At 37.8% G+C, this 20,482-nt stretch overlaps 4 protein-coding genes and 1 non-coding gene across 5 annotated transcripts; 1 reads left to right on the top strand and 4 right to left on the bottom strand.

Moving 5' to 3' along the window:
* Positions 1-261: 261 nt before the first annotated feature.
* Positions 262-334, bottom strand: TRNAR-ACG (transfer RNA arginine (anticodon ACG)). The gene has a single exon. It is a non-coding gene; the product is annotated as a tRNA-Arg (tRNA).
* Positions 335-747: 413 nt separating this feature from the next.
* Positions 748-2,664, bottom strand: LOC132179791 (snakin-2-like). Its single transcript, XM_059592568.2, has 4 exons — positions 2,389-2,664; positions 2,231-2,269; positions 2,086-2,125; positions 748-1,093 (listed from the first exon to the last, which is right to left on the bottom strand). The coding sequence occupies exons 1-4, from the start codon at positions 2,440-2,442 to the stop codon at positions 909-911; spliced, it is 318 nt and encodes a 105-aa protein (XP_059448551.2). The 5' UTR covers positions 2,443-2,664; the 3' UTR covers positions 748-908.
* A 1,079-nt stretch (positions 2,665-3,743) lies between these two features.
* On the bottom strand, positions 3,744-10,242 carry EMB2004 (RNI-like superfamily protein). Its single transcript, XM_059592407.2, has 18 exons — positions 10,083-10,242; positions 9,683-9,995; positions 8,963-9,175; positions 8,444-8,502; positions 8,127-8,264; positions 7,696-7,770; positions 7,511-7,594; positions 7,347-7,408; positions 7,100-7,169; positions 6,135-6,210; positions 5,899-6,029; positions 5,144-5,203; positions 4,960-5,034; positions 4,711-4,815; positions 4,543-4,638; positions 4,376-4,456; positions 4,194-4,295; positions 3,744-4,086 (listed from the first exon to the last, which is right to left on the bottom strand). The coding sequence occupies exons 1-18, from the start codon at positions 10,122-10,124 to the stop codon at positions 4,018-4,020; spliced, it is 1,851 nt and encodes a 616-aa protein (XP_059448390.2). The 5' UTR covers positions 10,125-10,242; the 3' UTR covers positions 3,744-4,017.
* Positions 10,243-12,387: 2,145 nt separating this feature from the next.
* LOC132177378 (IAA-amino acid hydrolase ILR1-like 1) lies at positions 12,388-20,427 on the bottom strand. Its single transcript, XM_059589664.2, has 6 exons — positions 20,356-20,427; positions 15,585-16,039; positions 14,296-14,421; positions 13,892-14,206; positions 13,652-13,780; positions 12,388-13,006 (listed from the first exon to the last, which is right to left on the bottom strand). The coding sequence occupies exons 2-6, from the start codon at positions 15,963-15,965 to the stop codon at positions 12,620-12,622; spliced, it is 1,338 nt and encodes a 445-aa protein (XP_059445647.2). The 5' UTR covers positions 15,966-16,039; positions 20,356-20,427; the 3' UTR covers positions 12,388-12,619.
* Positions 18,828-19,944, top strand: LOC132179855 (Peroxidase superfamily protein). The gene has a single exon (XM_059592647.2). The coding sequence runs from the start codon at positions 18,828-18,830 to the stop codon at positions 19,821-19,823; it is 996 nt and encodes a 331-aa protein (XP_059448630.2). The 3' UTR covers positions 19,824-19,944.
* Positions 20,428-20,482: the final 55 nt, after the last annotated feature.

Raw genomic sequence — 20,482 nt, 5'->3', positions numbered from 1 at the left:
TGTCTTAGTAACTTTAATTTGTATTTGTCATGCATGATGCAGCAAAAGAAACATCAAAATTGAATTTGTACGCTAACCAGTAACCAGGAGGAGATATCTCTGGACGACCTTAAGACAACTAGATTGAATCTAGTTTTTCTAGTTTTCATAAAAGAAACCAAATCCTTTACGTAAAAACCTTCTTCCAGCTAACTGATCAATCGATGTTACCAAACAGAGAAGAGTCGAAGACGAAAACAAAAACATTTGATAATACACAGACGACTCCACTGGGGATCGAACCCAGAATCTCTGGTTTCGTAGACCAGCGCCTTATCCATTGGGCCATGGAGTCACGTTGACCTCAACTCAATTCTATCTATAGTGGCAGCGTATCGGATAGTTACTAATCAAAGAGGGGAAAAAGATACCGCGCGCTTCTCTTGGTCCTCTTGGGCCTTGGCTGCAAGCCTACAACCACTGAGTTACTTACATCTCCTTCCAGATAAGACATTGCACTTTGGTTTGGGCCAGCCTATACTATTAATTTGATCTGAAATTGTTCATGTTTTCGAATATCCAGCCCAATGTCCAACATATTTCGTTGATGAAAGAGAGAACCTTGCACTTGAGGAAATATGGATTTTTTTTTTCTTAAATAAAAAAAATTTAGAGTGAAAAAAAAATGAATTATTTTATTATTTAGATTTTGTTTTGTTGTATCCATGCTACTATTTAAGAGTAATAATTAATTTATATAATATTATAACGAAGAAGGCATATAAAAAAGAAAAAGAAACTACAAGTGTTTTTTTCTTCTTCATTACATTGAGAAAGGAGTCGCAGATAGGATACGATGGATCCAGAAAGAGCAACAGACATATATGGCAAAAAGAGAAGGGTTTGTTTAGATTCAGAAGTTGGGCTAATTAAGGGCACTTGGGCTTGTTGCCATGAGTAGTCATGTCGGTGTAGCACCTCCCACACATTTCCCTGTTCCCAGAGATCCCCGGCGGAACACACTTGCACCTTGCACAGCACGTGCCACACGCTCTGCTGCACACGTTTGGCCTCGAGTGTAAACTGCACCTCACCTTGCACAACCGTCCACAGTCTGCAATAAATTAATAATACACCAACAATATTAATATATAAAACCACCTTAACCTACGCCTAATCTCCTTATAAGAAATAGATGGTACGTATATATATATATATATATGGGTTAAATACTAAATTAGTCCCTAGGGTTTCATAACTTTATTTTTTCTCCCCTGGGGTTTCATTTTTATCACAGGAGGTTCCTGTGGTTTTGATAAGTGACCAAATTAGTCCATCCGTTAGTTGACCGTTAGTTGACTGTACGGACTGACACGTGGACCAATCAAATGTCGACACGTGGCACATATATTAATTTTTTTTTAATTTTTTTTAATTAAAAAAAATGTTTTTTTTAAAAAAAAAATTAAAAAAAATATACTAAAAAAAAAAAAAAAAAAAAAAGAAAAATCGGAAGAAACAGGGGGTGGCCGAGCCACCCCCTTGGCAATTTGGGGGTGGCTCGGCCACCCCCTTTGGCCATGGGGGTGGCCTGGCCACCCCCATCTGGCCGGATGGGGGTGGCCGAGCCACCCCCTGGGCAATAGGGGGTGGCTCGGCCACCCCCTTGGGCCCCAAGGGGGTGGCCGAAACCACCCCCGGTTCCCACTGGGGGTGGCTCGGCCAGATGGGGGTGGCCTGGCCACCCCCATGGCCAAAGGGGGTGGCCGAGCCACCCCCAAATTGCCAAGGGGGTGGCCGAGCCACCCCCAGTTTCTTCCAATTTTTTTTTTTTTTTTTTAATATATTTTTTTTTAATTTTTTTTTTTTAAAAAAAACATTTTTTTTAATTAAAAAAAAATTAATATATGTGCCACGTGTCGACATCTGATTGGTCCACGTGTCAGTTTAACGGTCAACTAACGGTCAACTAACGGATGGACTAATTTGGTCACTTATCAAAACCACAGGGACCTCCTGTGATAAAAATGAAACCCCAGGAGGGAAAAAATAAAGTTGTGAAACCCTAGGGACTAATTTAGTATTTAACCCTATATATATATATACCCACGAAAGGCAAAAGCCTTCTATTAGCTCCTTTCACCTCCTGAAAAAAATAAGCATATTAATCGTTTGGAAAAAAAAAAGAAAAGAAAAAGAAAACATATAATAATAAAGAGAAGGTGGTGGGGGATATTGACGAATATTAAACCTGGGTTTGCTGGTTTTCGATTTTGGCATCAGATGAAACCTGGAAAAACATATACTAAAATGATCAGAAAAATGAAACAAATGCATGCATATATGATCATTTTTTTGTTAGGTAATTTTTGGAAGTGCGTCGCAGAAGGGAAACTCCCTCTACTCTACCTGGGCTCCGCAAAAGAGCAATACCACCATTACAAGAAGCAAGCGTAACGCCATTTGTTACGAGTAGGAGCACTGGAAGTATATATGGTATCAGTCAAAGAGCGAGAGAGGAGCACTGGCACAAGTTACTATCACAGTATCACTATTGTCTATTGAGTTCAGAGCAGTGCCTTTCTTTAAATAGCCTGTTCTTCATGACATAATTACAAAAATCGCCCAATGCCATTTTTGAAGAGGAAAAATAGCGTTGTGATTTATCTTTTCAAGGAAGGCTCCCGAATCCATGTTCCACTCTAGACCAGAGTCCGAATTTATTTCATACTTTACTGCTCATCGATCCAATCTCTCTCTCTCTCTCTCTCTCTCTCTCTCCCCTTTCCCATGCAAATGTTAACAAAGCAAGACGTGGCAGTTTCTCAGGCTGACATGATTTTGTCTCAGGGTGCATGCACTCTCTTTCCTAATTCTATCTCTTTTCACTCTCCACATACGCCAGATTGCCCGTCATGGGGTCATGCATCATCTTGTCTCTTCTAGATGTATCAGTAATTAAGCCAAAAGATGAAGAGTAAATATTCTATAATTATGCAGTCTCAACTAACATTTATATCAGTTTATGTTCACAAAATAATTTCAATAGTTATTTAGATCGCTACTTCAACAATATAAGATAATTAAGAAATAAAAATACAATAGATACGCATTATTCAAAGGAAAGTATCGCAATGGTTATTTTCTTATGGAATAGGTGCCAGGTGGGCCGAGTTGTAATTGACACTTGGTGTAGTGGGCCTTCTGTCAATGTAGGCAAATTAGAGTTCGGTTAATATTAAAGCCCAAAGTGCAGCCTTTTTTTTTTTTTTGGGGGGTGGGGGGGGGTGGTGGGGAAAGGGCAAAAGGAAATACACGGGGGATTATAAAGGCCGATCCTTTCCACTTATGAAGGTGATTATCTTCCAATTATCTCGGTCGTCAAAAGCGTTGATTCTTTTTCTGATTCGAATTTTATTTCTAATCGTAAGACATTTATGCTAAACATTACCAAATCGGGGTTTCCCCATTTAAACATATCTCGATGGACCATCAGGTTCATGATGCCAAAACATAAGGTTCTAGAGATGGCTGTGCATTCTCAAATCTAGGCTAACACCGTATTAAACTAACATAAGCACGGAATTTTGAAGATATAAAGCCAGGATATAGCGAACATCCTCTGATCATTCCAACACAACTGTTTAGCATCACCACCAAAGTTTTATACTTGAAAAAAATAATGACGGAATATCAATATCCATCAGTTGAAAGGCAAATTTTATAAGCCCGGTAAGAGGAATAAAATTAACCAGAAAACACCAAAAGCACAACAGAATTCATCGGCAAATTGACAGAAACATGTCAGCTTGTAAACTACAGTTGAATTCTATGACATGACTGAAAACCTGAAGACCAATTAAAGCCACTGATGGGACTTACTATGCTCAATCAATGTAAAAATTTCCAAAATTTTTCTCACTACGTTTATTTTAATCGTTGACAAGAATCTTGGGAGTAACTGATACTCGCCGGAAAAAGAATAACCAAAGTACTTTCTTGTTCTAACATAATACCCGCTGAGCATGAATCTTCAACCTAGAAAAAGACATTGACTTCCTTCTCACTCATTTCATAAACGTGGTCTCTTGCATCCGTCAGAGCACTCTGCATGATTAAAGAATTTATTAAGATACATATGCAGAAGATATTCACAAGTAACAAATAAATAAATAAATGCAAGGTAGGAAAGAATAAAAAGGGAAAAGTTTTACCTGTCCAAATTTTGTCAGGAAGTTATTGGCAAGGTTCAGAGATGTAACTGTCACATCTTCATTAGCCTTTAGCGCTTGAGCAATGGCAAAAGCCCCATCATCCTGCATTCAAAATCAATATAAAATGGTGCTACATACTCCTAGCATGTGACAGCAAATTCAATAACGCATAAAGTCTATACCCTTATTTCATTGAACCCTAAATCTAGCGAAGTTAAAGCTTCATTAACCACTTTCAAGCTGCGAGCTAGGCAAGCTGCACCCTACACAGTGAAAAAGAAAAACATAAGATCAAGTAGCGAAATGGCCCAAATTGCATTAAGAGACATAAATATCAATAGAAACAAACTTCATCTTTAAGTCCATTTGCCCGCAAGTCCAGTACAGATATGGTAGTATTATATTTCAGAGTATCTGCAATGAACTCCACACCCTTTGCTCCTATCTGCAAGACATATTTCCGTGTAAGTACATTGTTTAAAGGTTCTTTAAAACACAAGTCCTACTCTGTAATTACCTGGCACCAACCGAGCTTGAGGGTGTTTATCTTTCCATGAAACTTAAGAACTTCAGATAAAGCCTTTGCCCCATCTGGTCCAATAGGATTATAACTAAGTTCCAACTGCAACGAGAGAGAGAGAGAAGAAGAGGAAGAGAAGAGAAGAAGAAGAAAGAAGTATCCAACATTAATAATTGAAGAATGAGAAAAAGAGAATGGAAAAATGAAAGGAAAAGAAGAAAAGTGGTAAAAAGATGGAGGACTTACAGTTGTAATTACAGGATTATCTTTCAAAACTTGAGCCATGTCACTGACTCCCTTGGCATGGATGTTATTTCCTCCCTGTCAGATGAAACACTCAGAATTGTCCTCTGAAAAGGCTTGTTGACAATTTCTTTTAAAATATTTGAACCGAATATGTGAAACATGGTAAGAAGTACTCGCTTCTCACCAGGTCTATGGTTGTTATCGTCCGGTTTTGCTTCAAAGCATCTGCAATTTTTTCAGCTCCCTGATAAAGTTTGAAAGTTCAAATCTCAGTATTTGGGCCAGATTATTACATATTATTAAATTTGAATACTTCAAATGTTGAATTGAACTGTAAACAAGAAACTCAACAAGGTCCAAAAGTTAAAATAATTTTATATTCATCTGTCTCTTCCTCTTGTTGGTAATCAAAGCAATAAGAAGCAAACCAATGTGATTACCACTTTGTATTATGACTGAGAGTCAATACTTAGTTTTATACATATCAAGAACTCCTGAGTTATACATATCCAGAACTCCCAAACTCATCATGCCTTCCCATATCCTTACTGTTGGAAGATATGCAAATCCCAAAGTAATACTATTATTAAATCACCATCTATCCAAACTATTTAAACTAATAAGAATAGCAAATGTAATCATTTAATTAATATTTCAACTCACGCGTGGGCTCAAAGTCCCCCTCAACAAGGAAACACAACATGTTAAATCACCACTTATCCCAAAAGTTTAAGCTAATAGGAGTGAGTGAATTTCATTAATTAATTGATACTCTTAACAAATATAACTCTAGCACAATAAAAAAATTACGGTTTACTGGTGGAACCAATTTGTTGCTAGCTTAGAAATTTTTTACTAAAGTAATTTCAACAAATTAATAGCATGCGACTTCATGGAACTGTGGAATATTAAAGGTCAACTACCAAGAAATATCAGTACCTCGTCACCTATGTCATTCATGTAAAGGTTCAACCATAACAGGTTCTTGCTCTTCTTTACGTATTCAGCAACATGAAAGGCACCTCTTGCGCTAATTGAGTTGTTGCTAATGTCTAGAAGTGTAAGCTTCCCTATAGAGCAAATATGAATGTCAGGATTACAACAGCAGATAGAAATGCAGAGAAAAGAAGCATAAATGTCTGGTAACCAAAAATATGTAACTGGACTGCACAAACCTTTATGCAAAGATAAACCAGACATCAAGGCTCGTACTCCTTCGTCTCCAATAGAATTTCCGTGCAAATGAAGTTCCTGAACATATTCAAGTGAGCATCCATGCTAGTCTTATTTTTAACTTAAGAATAGCGTCTTGCCACACTTTTAAAACTGCCAAGTAAGCACAATATGCAGCTAAAGTGGGCATCATCCATTGTTTTCAAGAAAGACAGTGATCACCAAATCTTAATTAACCATAGTGATATCTGCCAGGCACCTTTTCCCCAAACCCCAACAACAATCAAATCCTGAGGCTGTTGGCCAGTGAAATCAAAATGAAAAGTAAATGAAAGCAAAAACATCTAGTTCCTCTTCCTTTTGTCAGGACTCAATAATTTGATTAATTTCTATAATGTTGGTTCTATCTTTTGTAGTTTATTGATAGATGCACACCGAGCACGGGAACACCAAAATCATTATGCAGCTGAAGTTAAAAGTAGGTACTGAAAGATTCCTTTTTTTTTTCTTTTATTCTTTTTTGCGTTGGAAGGGCGGGGGGGAAACCAGTATAGCCAGTCTTACATTAATTAGTACCAAGGGTTTCATTTCAATTATCCTTTTCTTACTATAATTGAGAAAACTTTCAACGTTCATATGCTATGTAAGGATTTATTAAAATTTTAACAATGAAAAGATGCAGAACCTATTACTAAATGCCTTGGATAGGACATCCACATCCTCCATTCAGATACACAGTTTTGAATTTATTATGGATCAACTTAGTCAACTATCACTGGCATGTCAGTTTGCTCGTTTAGTTTTGCATAGTATAACTTATTTCCCGCATCTTGTAATCCAGATAACATAACACATAAAATCCCTTCAGGGTCATAAATAATGGTAATGATCATCAACACAATACTGGCATTTTTTTTCTCCAGTGTGGAAAAGAAAGATAAGAAGTGGATGTAAATGAGACTAGTACCCTTAGAGACTTGTTCCCCTCTAGTCCTTTTCCCAAAGCATTAGCCCCTAGAGCACCACCATAGTTGCCACTAAAGAACAAGAAAGCGTCAGAAGAATTTCCAAAGAAGCAAAAGGTAAGTGCAGTATTGGAGAAGTTCAATTTTAAGACCATACAAGAGAGTGAGGATAACCAGCCAATTAACATAAGCTTTTTTAGCATATAGGAAAAAAAAAAAAAAAAGACAACAAATGCAAGTTACACTCACTTGAGATGTAGATTTCGTATAGTGTTATTCTCGAGAAGTGCTCCAGCAAGACCAGTGAATCCCTACCTCCATTTTCAAAAACAAAGCACAACCAGAATCAATTTCAACCTTAGTTAATTTTATTTAGAAGTACAGTCCTAGAATATGCCAAGTTAACTGCATACAGAATAGTCGATCATATTGTTGTTGAGTTCAAGAACTCGCAAGCTTGAATTTTTCTTCAACAACTCCGCAACAGCCTTTGCCCCCTGCACAAAAAAGTCAGTGATTCCTAAGGCATATTATTGCAGAAGAGGCTTACCTTCATGTGCAATCAAGGTACAGTTTTTAATGTAAGAAGTAAGCTAACCTCATCACCCAAGTCAGTACTGTTCAGCAGAAGCCTCTGAATAGTAGCATTGTTCATCATTATATCACATAGGCACTGTGAACAAGGATACATCATACAAAATCTAACCTTTAGTGTAATACAATAACGGACAAAGATAGGTAACGAAAACAACAAAATGAACACAATAAGAAACTTCACCACGAGCATTTTGAAAATGTTTGTAGCCAGATACGAAGTGAAAGATCCTCAAGACCATAGGAAAACACTTATACAGATCTCAAGTAAAGCAACATAGCATGATAGCAGCACATTCACTGATCTAAAAACTTTCTTATCTCGTACTGTTATGCCATGTTCATTTTCCGCACTCAATATAGCATGAAAAATAATATTAAATCTTTAAATAAATGTCAAAATAGATAGTCATTAACAGTGGGCTTTGGGCTGACCTTAACTCCTTCATCTCCAATAGGGTTTCCAGAAAGATCAAGAGTCTTTAACACTATGTTTGATTGAAGAACACCATCAAAGGCTTTAATTCCAGCTGCAGTTATTCCATTTGCAGCAAAACTTACTTCCTCAACAGTCTGAAACACAACTAATATATTTCTGTAAGTTATAAGAGAACTGTGGTTGCTTCCATATTTGTCAATATAGCAACATAGCACAGTAAAAGTAATGGCATGACAACTAAATGGTCACCACATTAACTTCTAGATAGATACAATAAAAACAGAGACCGGAAATAAATGAATAAAGATTGAACCTGATTGTATCCTAAACTCTCAGATAGAAAAAATAGCCCTTCATCTCCAAAGTTGCGCCCTGCCAAAATATTCTTGTAAGGTCAAACAACATATTTGTCACAATTGTATGGGTTTCAATACTTGGAAATTATATTGAAGCAATGAATTAATTGTGGTTGACTTCATTTTCCACCAAGAAGCAATTTTTTTTTAGAAAAGAGAAAAAAAAAAAAAAAAAAAACAAGAAGGGAAGGGGGCATCAAATGCATACAACAATGCCAGAATAAAGATTGGAAAAAAAGGGGGCCCAGGGTGACTCATTAAAAACAGATTAAAAGAGGGGGGGGGGGGGGGGGGGGGGGGGGATGTGGGGTGGGGGGTTGGGGTGGTGGCAGATTTTTCAATTAGATAATTGTAGAAAAGTTGGCTGACAGTTCAGCTTCTTGTATATGTACTAAAAAATCACTACAACGCTTTACTTCATAGTAACCTATATCTTTTTTTTTTTTTGATAAGTAACCTATATCTATTCAGCATACCTGACAAATCAACACTTCTGAACGTCCTAAGTTCTTTAGCAAATTCATTGATCTTCTGCTTGGACTCCCTATCAATCTTAGCTCTGAGACTGGGTAAAAGATTTGTTCCTGGGGCAAAGGACCATTGCAATCCTTGCGAGGGAGACTTACTTTCAACAGATGAAGACTTCCTTGGCTTTGGAATAAGGAGTTTCTCCACCAATTTCCACAAAACTGTCAGCTGAAGACATAAATTAGTACACCAATTGAGGAACAATACAATAATTTGTGATTGAATCCACAACATTGTGAAATTTAGCTATAAAATGTTACTTCACACATACAATTGCCCCCAAATATTCACTGAGCAGCAACGCATGCACATTTCACTAAAATGCTAATTTCCTGTGAAGTGCATGATCAATTCTAGTAAAGTCACATCAATCTAACTAAAATTCTCTAAATATTAACGCAATTTTCTCCAAGTTTCGCTATGCTAGTTCATTTTTTCACCAATCTTTCGACAATGCCAGCAGATACAAACTTAAAAAATTATGAAACAACAAAAAAAAAGCAATCCTAGCTAATAGAAGCATCTAATTTGAGCTCCATTTCACTTCACTATCAACTTATACCTTCACATTGAGTTTAACAATAAGCTTTGCCCAAATTGACACACACACACACACACACACACAAAAAAGAGCCAGATTCAATAAGCAGTTAAATTCCAATACATACCGAAAGTAACCGCGAAAAACAAACCCGCCGGAGCGACAAACGACGCAACCTGCTTCACCGGAGAGGGTGTCAACTCGCCCTGAGCTTCCCTATAAACTCTACGACCAGTCGACGTGCGCCTCGAACCACCGCCAGCCCTAGAATCGGCCCGAACGACCAAACCTCTGAACCTGAACCTAAAGCATTTCCTTGTGCTTCCAAGCGAAACGGAAACAGAAACCGTTGCGGGTGGGAATCGCAAGCCGCGCGCACGATAGCATGAGCCAGAACCGTTAATAAAACAGGATTGTAGCCTCTGCTTGTTGAGTGAGACCTGAGAATCAAATGGATAGTAAGGCTAGGTATTTGAGCTTAAAAGAGTGGGAGAGAGTAGAGAGTAGAGAGTGAGCGAGGGAATTACCTGCGGGTGAGAGTAGAGAGAGACCGTGGAAGTGGAGCCCATTGGTGGCTGGAGAGGGTCGGAGATTAGATGCGCATAGGGGGTGACAGGTTCTTATCCTGCGCCTTGGTAACGTTGAGAGGGGGAGGGGAGTTTGAAGAGAAGGGTTATGAGGGGGATAGAGTCATAGAGCGGCGGGTCTTCTTAATTGTTCTGAAACTGAAAGCACAGTTGGACTACCAGACTCGCAGTCAAAGTCGGACCGGCAAGCTTGGGTATTGGGCCACACGGGTCTCAACTATCACTGGGCCTTACATTAATCCACCCAAAATGAACAAAATGAAAAGCAAGCCAAACTCGATTGAGATCCCCTCAAATTTTTTAAAATATAAGATTTTTATATTTTTAAATATAAGTCATTTATTTTATCTAACGGTCTAAATAAATTTAAAAATTTGTGTTACCGAGTCAAGTGAATTTGACATATTAAAAATTAAAATTAATTACTTCAATAACATACATTTGTTTAGACTGTTAAATAAAATGAAGAGTTCAGATTTTAAAATATAATAATTTCATATTTTAAAAAATTTGAGGAGATCCAAATTTGCCCAAACTACCGCAGCCTAGAGGACCAAAATCCTAGTGAGATTATCGAATATATTGGCCCAATTTCAGAGGTTCAGGATCACGTATCAGAAGTTGTTGGTGACTTTTTCTCGGCAATGCTTTTCGTGTTCTGTTGCCATAGTATTATTGGATGAAATATATTTTATTTGGTGTTCATTTAAATTGAGTGGTTCCGATGTGGCATAAATTGCCTTGGAGGGGTTCAAGAGTTACTGAACCATCTCTTTGGGGGTAGTTAAACAACTTCTTATGGACATACCAACAACCACATTTTTCTCTTTTATTTTCTTTTCTTGTTATCACTATGTTTTTTTTACTAAAACACATTATTATTTTTGTTTCAAATGATAGAATTCAAATGCGGAATTCACACAATTGTATATTGGCAAGATTTTTTCAAAAAAATAAAAAATATCGTTCATGAAGGTGATCAGTGATCCATGTAGAAGAAAGCCAGATGTTCTAGAACTAATACATGGGAAATAGACAGATTCTGTGTCGAAATTACAAATTGAGTCTTTGGAGCTACATATGTTTTGTAAGTAATATTAATTTGTAATACAAATCTTATATATTGATTACTTTTAGAGTCGGCTGACCTTTAATTAAAGTGATTTTGCTTTTGAAGAGTTATTCAAAAAGTTTTTACTTCGTCTCCAAATCTTTATGTCTAATATATATTCTACTTATTTTGATTGTAGTGACTATATAACTGTGGTGTTTGGATTGATGATTGGTTTGGTTGGGTCTAAAATGTATAGCAACTCAAAGTTGTCTATAGTACAACGTCGTTTCCTCGAGCACACATGCCGTGCCCATGTATAAGTGTAAATGGGATATATATTACATCGAAAGGCCAGAAACATACATAGGTTAATTTGTGCAAATATTTCTAGTATATATTCTCGTGTCACCTTCGCATCAAATGGATTAACAACTAGGTATAATCGATTTCAACGTCCAATGGCTCATAATATATAATTGAAGGAGCTGGCCGGCTGCTTAGACATTTCTTGCCCATAGCGTACACTAAATAGCCAACTGGCCTAGGCACCTCTTCAATCTATATATAAGGCTATATTACTGAAGCTATAAACCACAATTACCAGCAAACCAACATCGGTGTGCATCATCAAATTAAGGTAATATAAATTATGGCTTTTCAAACCAAACTAGCAATTTTTGCTGCTTGTTTTGCTGTTTTCGTTATGGTTAAGGTTAGCATGGCGGACGTCATGGCTATGACTCCTGGCTCGACTATGGATGCTCCTGTTACTGCCCCAAGTGGCTCTCCAAACATCCTCACATATTCATCCATGGTCACTGGACTCCTTGCTTTCATTGTTACATTTCTTGTTGTCGGGAAGGGGGTCTGAGCGATAGTACTCTTGCAGTTTGTGTTGGCTGCCTTTTATTATGTCATTTGTGCTTTGAATTTGTTGTCTGCGTTTGGGTACTTGCCATTTCACTAGTTGTCTTTCTTCCTTTATAATAAAATTTGTGTGGGATCAATAGATATATAGGAGAGTGTATGCTTTCTGTACTGTTGACAAATATTGTACTACTTATATCTATGCTAGCTTTTGAATAAGGCTTTTTTCTTTAATAAGAGCTCTCACTCATCAAAAAATGGGACTTTAATTAATATGCGAAAACTACTAACACGATTCAAACTCTTGACGTTTGCTTTGAATGATTGATTTTAATCATTTAATTAATATTGTAATAAAACATAATTTGAATGATACAGAATATGAATTAACTGGAGCTTGGGTCTTCGATCTTTTGTGGTTGTATATATATGTTAAAACCCAATAAAATCACTTCACTGAATCCACTTTCCCAAGGAATCCCCGTCATCAAGCCAAGAAGAAACTGAAAGATTGAACGATCATCTATATACATATATATATACACCAGCTGGGCTGTCAGCAACGAGAATGCAACTTTCGTGTTAAGTTGAAAAGGTATGAATGTGCAAATGCTGCATGTATGGCTGCCCCGATGGGAAGCACATCTTCGTCGACGATATAGTAAGGGCTATGTGGTGGGTATACAGCTCCAATCTTTTCATTTTTTGTGCCTAAAAATAGGAAGGATCCAGGTACCTTGTCCAAGTAGAAAGCGAAATCTTCACTCCCCGTGAAGCAAGGAGCCAATTTTATGTTTTCTTCTCCAACTATCTCACTTGAGACACGGCGTACATGTTCATAGATTTTCTCGTCGTTTATGGTCGGGGGAATTGTGGGATGTTCCTTTCCTAAGAAATCAATCTCAGCAGAGCAACGATGTACTGCCGCCTGTCCTTTTATAACCTGCCACAAACAAATCAGACTATATTTAAATCATTGGCAACAAATTTGCTGCCTTCATACTTGGTACCCATGAGTGTGTGTAAAGTGAACAAGAGAATCCATTAATCATAGAGTTTCCTTAAACCAAAAACTAGAATGGGGATCTGGACAGGGTGGAAGGTTTCGAGACAATTATACCTTACCCTAGATTATTTGCCTTCTTTGGCGGTACCGGTATTTTTATTGGCTGAGTTATTTAATGGTAACTGTTTTTATTTATTTTTGTAATTTTCTCCTTTCTCCCTTCCTTGCATTGAATTTTTTTTTTTTTTTAAATGATAAAGTGTAATGAGCTGCTCGTATTACGTACAATACGGGGCCACTCATGTGAAATGACATTCGAGTATGTGAGAGAACACCCACACCTATACAATATAAATAGTTTATATGAGAGGGCACTTGAACTTCACATGTTCAAATAAATGTCTGAGACTCTAAATAACATGAAGTTTCTGTCCGAACAAGTAGGGCTCAAGTATGCTCTCGCATAAGAGATTCATATTGTATACAATACAGGCAACTCGTTATAGCGACTTTGGGAAAAACAAGAAATCATGTTAACGTGTCTATTGCCCTATGTAATTGCTAACCAGGTGAATAGATTACCTCTTCTATTCTCTCCCCGAGATCAAAGAAGCTTTTCTTGCTGAAAGCCCTGAAAGTCCCAGCTATTGTAGCTGAGTCCGGGATGACGTTAAATGCCGTCCCTCCTTGGATCATGGCAACAGTAACCACCTGCGGTATTGAACATTGTTAGATGTAAAATCTTTGACAATTTAACTCCAAATTCTTGGTGAAAGTTGTAAACCAAATGGCAGAAGATACTGGAAATAAATTAATTTATACCTGAGAATCCAAAGGGTCTATCTCCCTCGAAACAATATTTTGCAAGCTAATTACTGATGTTGATACAGCCAAAATTGGATCAATTGAGTGTTGTGGACTTGCTGCGTGACCACCTTTTCCATTGATCTTTGCTTTGAAGCTGCCACACCCAGCCAGAAATTCTCCAGGCCGTGAAGCAACAACACCGCTGGGATACCTGTGCACTATGTGCAACCCAAAAATGGCTTCAATATTTTCAAGCACTCCTTCTTCGATCATGTCTCTAGCACCTTCACCGCGCTCCTCAGCAGGTTGAAATATAAGAATAACAGTACCCTAAATTTAAAGGTGATTTACAGAGTATGAGGGGAACAGATGAAATTAATATAGTAAGATGAATGAATTACACATATTTTTCCCTCAACCTGTAATTTGTCTCGCAGTTCTTGCAGGATCTTTGCAGCACCAAGGAGCATGGCAACGTGTGCATCATGGCCACAGGCATGCATTTTGCCCTCTACTTTGCTCTTGTGTTCCCACTCTACTGCTTCCTACAAGTAGGCAGGGGATGCTTTGTTAATTGTTGCGAGTGTTACTCCCACATTGATAAAATATAAAATAAAAGAATAATTAATATATATAAGTGGACCTTAGCCCTTAGCCCTTAGCCCTTAGTTCATTAGCTTAAGCTTTTGAATTAAAGTAGTGTTCAACTATGTATATTAATGCACTCTTGGTAAAAACTTCATAACCCCTTTATCTTCCAACATTAATAAATAGATAGAGCACTAAACGTCTTGAAACAGCCAGCCGCCTAGCAAAGATAGGTTGGGCCTCATGTTTGTTGTGAAATTATGTATTGGGTTAGGATTAGGATCAACTCCTTGAGAGTTTGAGAGGGCTCCCCCTCAGGCAAACTGATATCTTGCTAGGCTGCTAGCTCTTGGAGATTCTCTCTTGATATTTTCAGTCCCTAGGCTTTTGGTTTTTTGCTGTGAATGGTTTAGGTGTTCAGATTTTGCTTATGTAAAAAGATGTAATTCAGTGATAATTTTAAAAGTTACATCAATTTTAAGAAAATATATATACAACTTTTTTTTAGCATTACTCGATGTATTTTGGATGGTTTTGAAGCGATCTTGTAATATAAAGAATATAAATCTCTATATAATGATAAGAGTCTTATATCATGACAAAATCAACTTTTAATATTATCTAATAAGGAAAGAATATCTCTTTAACCAAATGAGAACTACCAAAATCAGTTAATTTGAAACTTTCTTATAATCAATTATAAAGCATAATTTTACTTGGTAAATAAACAGTGTGAAAGTTAATAAATGTCATTTTAAACTACTCAACTACTCATCACTCCAACTAACAAATATCCGGATGAACTACTCATTTTGAGCCAGAAAATCATTAATTTCGCTTGCAGATAAACTCTTCCACCTCAAAAATTCTTCAAAACTGTTCATGATTTGAACATTCACACACTCTTAGTAAAAAGGGCTAAGAAGAGATTCCATGTACTTGTCTCTACAGTTTGCAGCACTTTCCCTTTTCCCTATCTTGCTTAGTAAAAAAAAAGCACTTATCTGTCTTATTTTGTATCCACTTGCACGTCACAAATCTTTAACAGCAAACAAAAAAAAAGAATGAGGGGACTAGTTGGGCCTATTTGCTTAATCCTTAGTATAGTAAATGAAGTCACCTGAATTGGCAAAGCATCCATATCCGCTCTAAGAGCCACAAAGGGCGGGGAACCAGACCCAATGGTGGCTACTACGCCGGTCCGTGCCACGGGCCACCGATACGTGACGTCCAGCTGTTCAAGCTCGCGCCTAATGAGCGCGCTGGTCTTGAATTCTTCGTATGCAAGTTCTGGGTGCTCGTGAATTTCTCTCCTAACCTTCTTCATCCAATCTACTGTAATGGGATCATTAGCCAACCCGATTATCCGGTCCCTCGCTGAAGAATTCTGATGGGCTGTGTGAGAGCCGGCGCAATACTCATGGCCAGGAGTTTGAGAGTTCAAAGAAAAGCTATGGGGTATGGCCATGGAGATTAGGAATATGAGTGGCAGAAAGTCCATATTGGCTTAGTTGTCGTCCTTCGATACATGACACAACAGATAGTAGTTATTCTCTATTTATACACCAGTAGTCCCTAAAATATCAAAGAAAAACGCGTTAAACCACCTTTTACCTCATCTTACAATTAAAGCTTATTATAGAAGTTAATTAATCTTTTTTCTTTTTCTTTTTTTTTTGGATAATTGAAGTTAAATAATTCCCGTCCTCTTCATGTTGAATTTTAGTGCCGTAATTAGAGGAAGGAATTATTCTGTACATGTGTTCTTAGAGGCTCATGCATCGCAGGGTTGAAATTAGTACGATCGTACCGTTCCTAACCGCAAGATTTGCAGACTTTCATTCAAGTATCTCTTATTTAATTTCCTTTTTGTTTGATTATAAATAATAAAGATCAAGTGGTATAAAATACTAAATTACCATTGAATGCTATATAACACAAGATCATAAAATTCTTCTCATATGGAAAGTCATGTATAGAACCTCTTGAGAAATGAAATGCGCCATTCCTAACGCAAAAGCAGATTTTTAGAAAGTTAGATTAGATAATGGGTCACTTCCAAAATAAAAAAAAAAACGACTCAAGTGGTACTGGTGAGTGGCTAACGGAGGAGCCTCCAATATTTAAATTAGTAAACCAGCTGAAAAAACAGAAATGAAAATTTGGGATGGTGATTATTTTTTATTTTATACTTCTTGTTTTATTGTCACGTCTGTCCACATGATAGTTTGTGGTTGTACCATAGTGATATCATAATAGGCTAACCTTTTTATGTCGTCTGCCCAGAGGATAAGTCTTAAGCTTATTTATGGTATCATTTACTAACATATTAACTTTTCCCATCTCTTGCATTGATTAGAAAAAAAATAAAAATAACGATTGACTTAGTGTCTGGTTTGAGGGAAACGGATCATTTCCATTTCAAAATTCTTCCAATTTTTTTATTTAGTGCATTTTGAAGGGTAGTGTTGTCTAAAAATTTTAATGGTGGTAGTGCATTAAATGCAATACCCTTCAAAATACACTAAATAGAAGAAATTGAGGGATTTTGAAATGGAGATGATCATTTTCCCTGGTTGAGACTCTCACACCAATATTATAGAATAAATGCAAGATAAAAATACGATAGGTGGCATTACCCAATTTAAAAATAGTAATAATTATTTAAAACAAAATAAAATTCTGACAAAAAAACATAGCGGATCTTTTTTTTCATATAACCTAGGAAATAAGAAGACTTATAACATTACTCCATTATATAACCTGAATGAAGAAAGAGTAATTTGGGGATGTGACTTGAGAGTGATGCAACAAGGAGAGGGTGGAGAAATGGGATCCATTAGTAGCACGTGCGTAATTGGTAGACATACGCAAGTGACTAGACCGAGATTACGACACCTTGTTGATTTGAGTTGTCATGGGCCAAACCATGATTAGTCTATTCGAACCTTTAATTCTGTAAATAAAAAGTGTAATTTTAATAAAATTATAAAAATAATATATCAGTTGAGATTAAACTTTTAAAAAATAAACCGTAATTTTTTTTAAAAATTAAGCCTTTAAATCGCAGGTTTTAAAATTACAAATACGGACCAATTAGCTTATTGGTTAGGCAGTGATGGATAAGTGGAGGCTGAAACGTGAAAGGCATTGCAGAGAATCGTCAACTGGCGGGAAAGGGCAATGCATATAAAGTTGGAAGGAAAGTCGCCCAGATGTTGTTCTCAGTAAATTGAGTGGTCCTCTAGGCTTGCATGTGAAATGGTTAGGGGCATCGTACCCACTTGCTCACTGGGCCCAGTCAACAATGGGCCGTCACATCGCCAGCTCCCCAGTCTTTACTAACCTCGTTTCTCATTTCTATTTTGCTCACTCATCCCTTTCCTCTTTGGCAATTGTTTGACTAGCATTACTTTAATTAAAAAGTTCAGTGTTAGGTCCGATATTCATGTGGGCTCCATCGGTCGTGAAAACTGAAAAGTCGCTTAAACACGTGACGTATAGTTCATTGTACCTATATAAACATCTGACAAGGCATAATCATAATGTATCTAATATCGAAAAAATAAAATACTATATAACATTTTTTCGGCATTCTCTCAACTATATAATGGGCTCGGATCTGGCACTGAATTGGGCCTATCCGGAGAGAACATCTGCCAACCTCACACCCAAATTATATTGGGTCGCAAGTCTAATTGGGTGAGACTGACAATATGTTTTAGAGTTTCATTGGAGCCTATGAGATTCGTGGGTTGGGTCTGTAGCTTCTTTATAATTTGTTTATTTATTTGTATTTCTTTTTCAAAATCACATTAGAGATGATGTTATGACAATTTTTATTTGCTCAAAAACTCCATGGAAGAGTTCTTGTGACTTGAGATGAGGACGATAAATCCCATTTTGAATAAAATTCTGTCCGAATTCTAAAAAAATTTGGAAAAAGAATGAAAGAGGGATTTCTGTGCCCAAACAGTATGGGCTGGCTCACATGCCCAAGCACCTAAAGCCCAAAGACCCCTCTCTCACTTGAGTCATTTCCTCAAAAAATTTTTAAGGAAATCCCGACCACTAAGCTTTACTTCCCTTGAATTGTACACATGGACAAACTGACCTTATATGTCGTGTTGATTATCGTCCCACAGGAGCCCAATCCTCCACCGATGCTTTGACATTGCTCTTCCTCCAACCAAATCACACATCTTTCTCTCTCTCCTGAGAGGATCTCTCTCCTGTAAATCCTCTCTTCCACAATACATCCTTAAAAGTCAAAACCCCGCATGTTTTTTTTTTGGTTCATTCACACAAACAAACCCAAAAAATTAAGTTCCTTCATCAGTTCCCTAATCCAAAAAGTCAAACCATGGCATTCCCTTTCAATTTCCTCCTCCTCCTCTTTCTTCCCTCTCTCTCAGTCCTTCCCCCCACAGAACCAAAGCTCTCCATCAACTACTATGACAAGTCATGCCCCAAGTTCCCAGAAATCCTCGAACGAGTCATCACCGACAAGCAAATCAGCGCTCCCAGCACTGCCGCCGCCACCCTCCGCCTGTTCTTCCATGACTGCATGATCGACGGTTGCGACGCCTCCATCCTCATCTCCTCCAATGCCTTCAACAAGGCTGAGCGGGACACTGACATCAATCTCACCCTTGCTGGCGACGGCTTCGACCTCGTCACGCGAGCCAAGACAGCCCTAGAGCTTGAGTGCCCTAACATTGTCTCCTGCTCCGACATCCTCGTCACTGCCACGCGCGACCTAATCACCATGGTCGGCGGACCGAACTACCCGGTCCGCCTTGGCCGAAAAGATAGCTTTGTATCGAAAGCTGAGCACGTCGATGGCAACATTGCTAGACCCACAATGCCATTGTCGCAGATCATCTCAATCTTCAATTCCAAGAAATTATCCGTCCAAGAAATGGTAGCATTGGTCGGAGCACACACGATTGGTTTCTGCCACTGCAAAGAGTTTAGCCACAGAATCTACAACTTTAGCAAAACCTTAAAGTACGATCCCACATACAACCCCAAGTATGCGGAAGGGTTGAGGAAGCTATGCGCGAACTATACGAAGGACCTAGCGATGGCGGCTTTTAATGACGTGAGGACGCCCAACAAGTTCGATAATATGTACTTTCAAAATCTGCAAAAAGGGTTGGGGCTATTGGAATCAGACTATGCACTGGCAACCGACAAGCGGACGAAGCCGTACGTGGACATGTACGCGGCGAACCAGAACAAGTTCTTTCAAGATTTCGCCAAAGCAATGGAGAAGTTCAGCATTTATAATGTCAAGACTGGACGAAAGGGAGAGGTGCGGCACAGATGCGATGCTTTCAACTCTATTTCAACTTAACTTCTCTATTCTTGGTTTCCTTTTTGGTGTTTACCTGGCGTTAGAAGGCACGAAAGTTGAGTTTTGAGGGATGATTGGTTCTTACGGAAGGTGTGCAAATAAATCGTACTGTTCTTCGTTGATACTGAGAGATGAGGTTATTAATTTTTTATTTTTTTCATTGTAGAGGTAATACATAGATGTGCAGAGCACAAAGATAGTGCACTACTTGTAGCACTGTTTTCTTGTAGTCTATATAACGAGAAACAATGCATAGAAAAAAATTCTTCAACTCATCCACTTTGCAAGTTAATTATTAGTAGTTGCACCACAGGTTTGCGCCTTTGATTTTAGGAAAAAATGAAAAACAAAATCGCATACTTGCTATCATCTCTCTACCTGACGTATTAAAATTGGTTAAAAACTCTTATAATAAGCACACACCAAGAAAAAAACACCTTGTTACTACCATTTTAGTTCAAGCCAATAAATTGCAGATTTCTTTGATGTCCTAGTAATTTTACGAAGCGCATTATAATAAGGAGTACCATACCTTCAATGAAGGGCCACGAAACGTGAATAAGCAAGAGCTCCGTACCATCGATAACGGCAGTAAATCAATTACACATTCAGGGAAGAGTAATGAAATCCAATTGCTTGCCTTGAACTACCGGGGACTT

This window comes from Corylus avellana, chromosome 4 (genome assembly GCF_965113065.1).
Source record: "Corylus avellana chromosome 4, dhCorAvel1.hap1.2, whole genome shotgun sequence".
NCBI classification, from domain to species: domain Eukaryota; kingdom Viridiplantae; phylum Streptophyta; class Magnoliopsida; order Fagales; family Betulaceae; genus Corylus; species Corylus avellana.
This window is presented reverse-complemented; position numbering and strand designations above follow the sequence as displayed.

Bases quoted from the DNA above. Each gene is read 5' to 3' on its own strand.
- LOC132179791 (XM_059592568.2), bottom strand. From the start codon at position 2,442: ATGGCGTTACGCTTGCTTCTTGTAATGGTGGTATTGCTCTTTTGCGGA. The intron at 2,270-2,388 runs GTAGAGTAGAGG...ATGTTTTTCCAG, and splicing joins TGCTCTTTTGCGGAGCCCAG to GTTTCATCTGATGCCAAAAT. The intron at 2,126-2,230 runs GTTTAATATTCG...TATTTTTTTCAG, and splicing joins TCGAAAACCAGCAAACCCAG to GAGGTGAAAGGAGCTAATAG.
- EMB2004 (XM_059592407.2), bottom strand. From the start codon at position 10,124: ATGGGCTCCACTTCCACGGTCTCTCTCTACTCTCACCCGCAG. The intron at 5,035-5,143 runs GTGAGAAGCGAG...TTCATCTGACAG, and splicing joins CGATAACAACCATAGACCTG to GGAGGAAATAACATCCATGC. The intron at 4,296-4,375 runs GTATAGACTTTA...TTTTGAATGCAG, and splicing joins TAGGGTTCAATGAAATAAGG to GATGATGGGGCTTTTGCCAT.
- LOC132177378 (XM_059589664.2), bottom strand. From the start codon at position 15,965: ATGGACTTTCTGCCACTCATATTCCTAATCTCCATGGCCATACCCCAT. The intron at 14,207-14,295 runs GTTGAGGGAAAA...CTTTAAATTTAG, and splicing joins AACTGCGAGACAAATTACAG to GGTACTGTTATTCTTATATT. The intron at 13,781-13,891 runs GTATAAATTAAT...TCAATACCGCAG, and splicing joins TAGACCCTTTGGATTCTCAG to GTGGTTACTGTTGCCATGAT.
- LOC132179855 (XM_059592647.2), top strand. From the start codon at position 18,828: ATGGCATTCCCTTTCAATTTCCTCCTCCTCCTCTTTCTTCCCTCTCTC.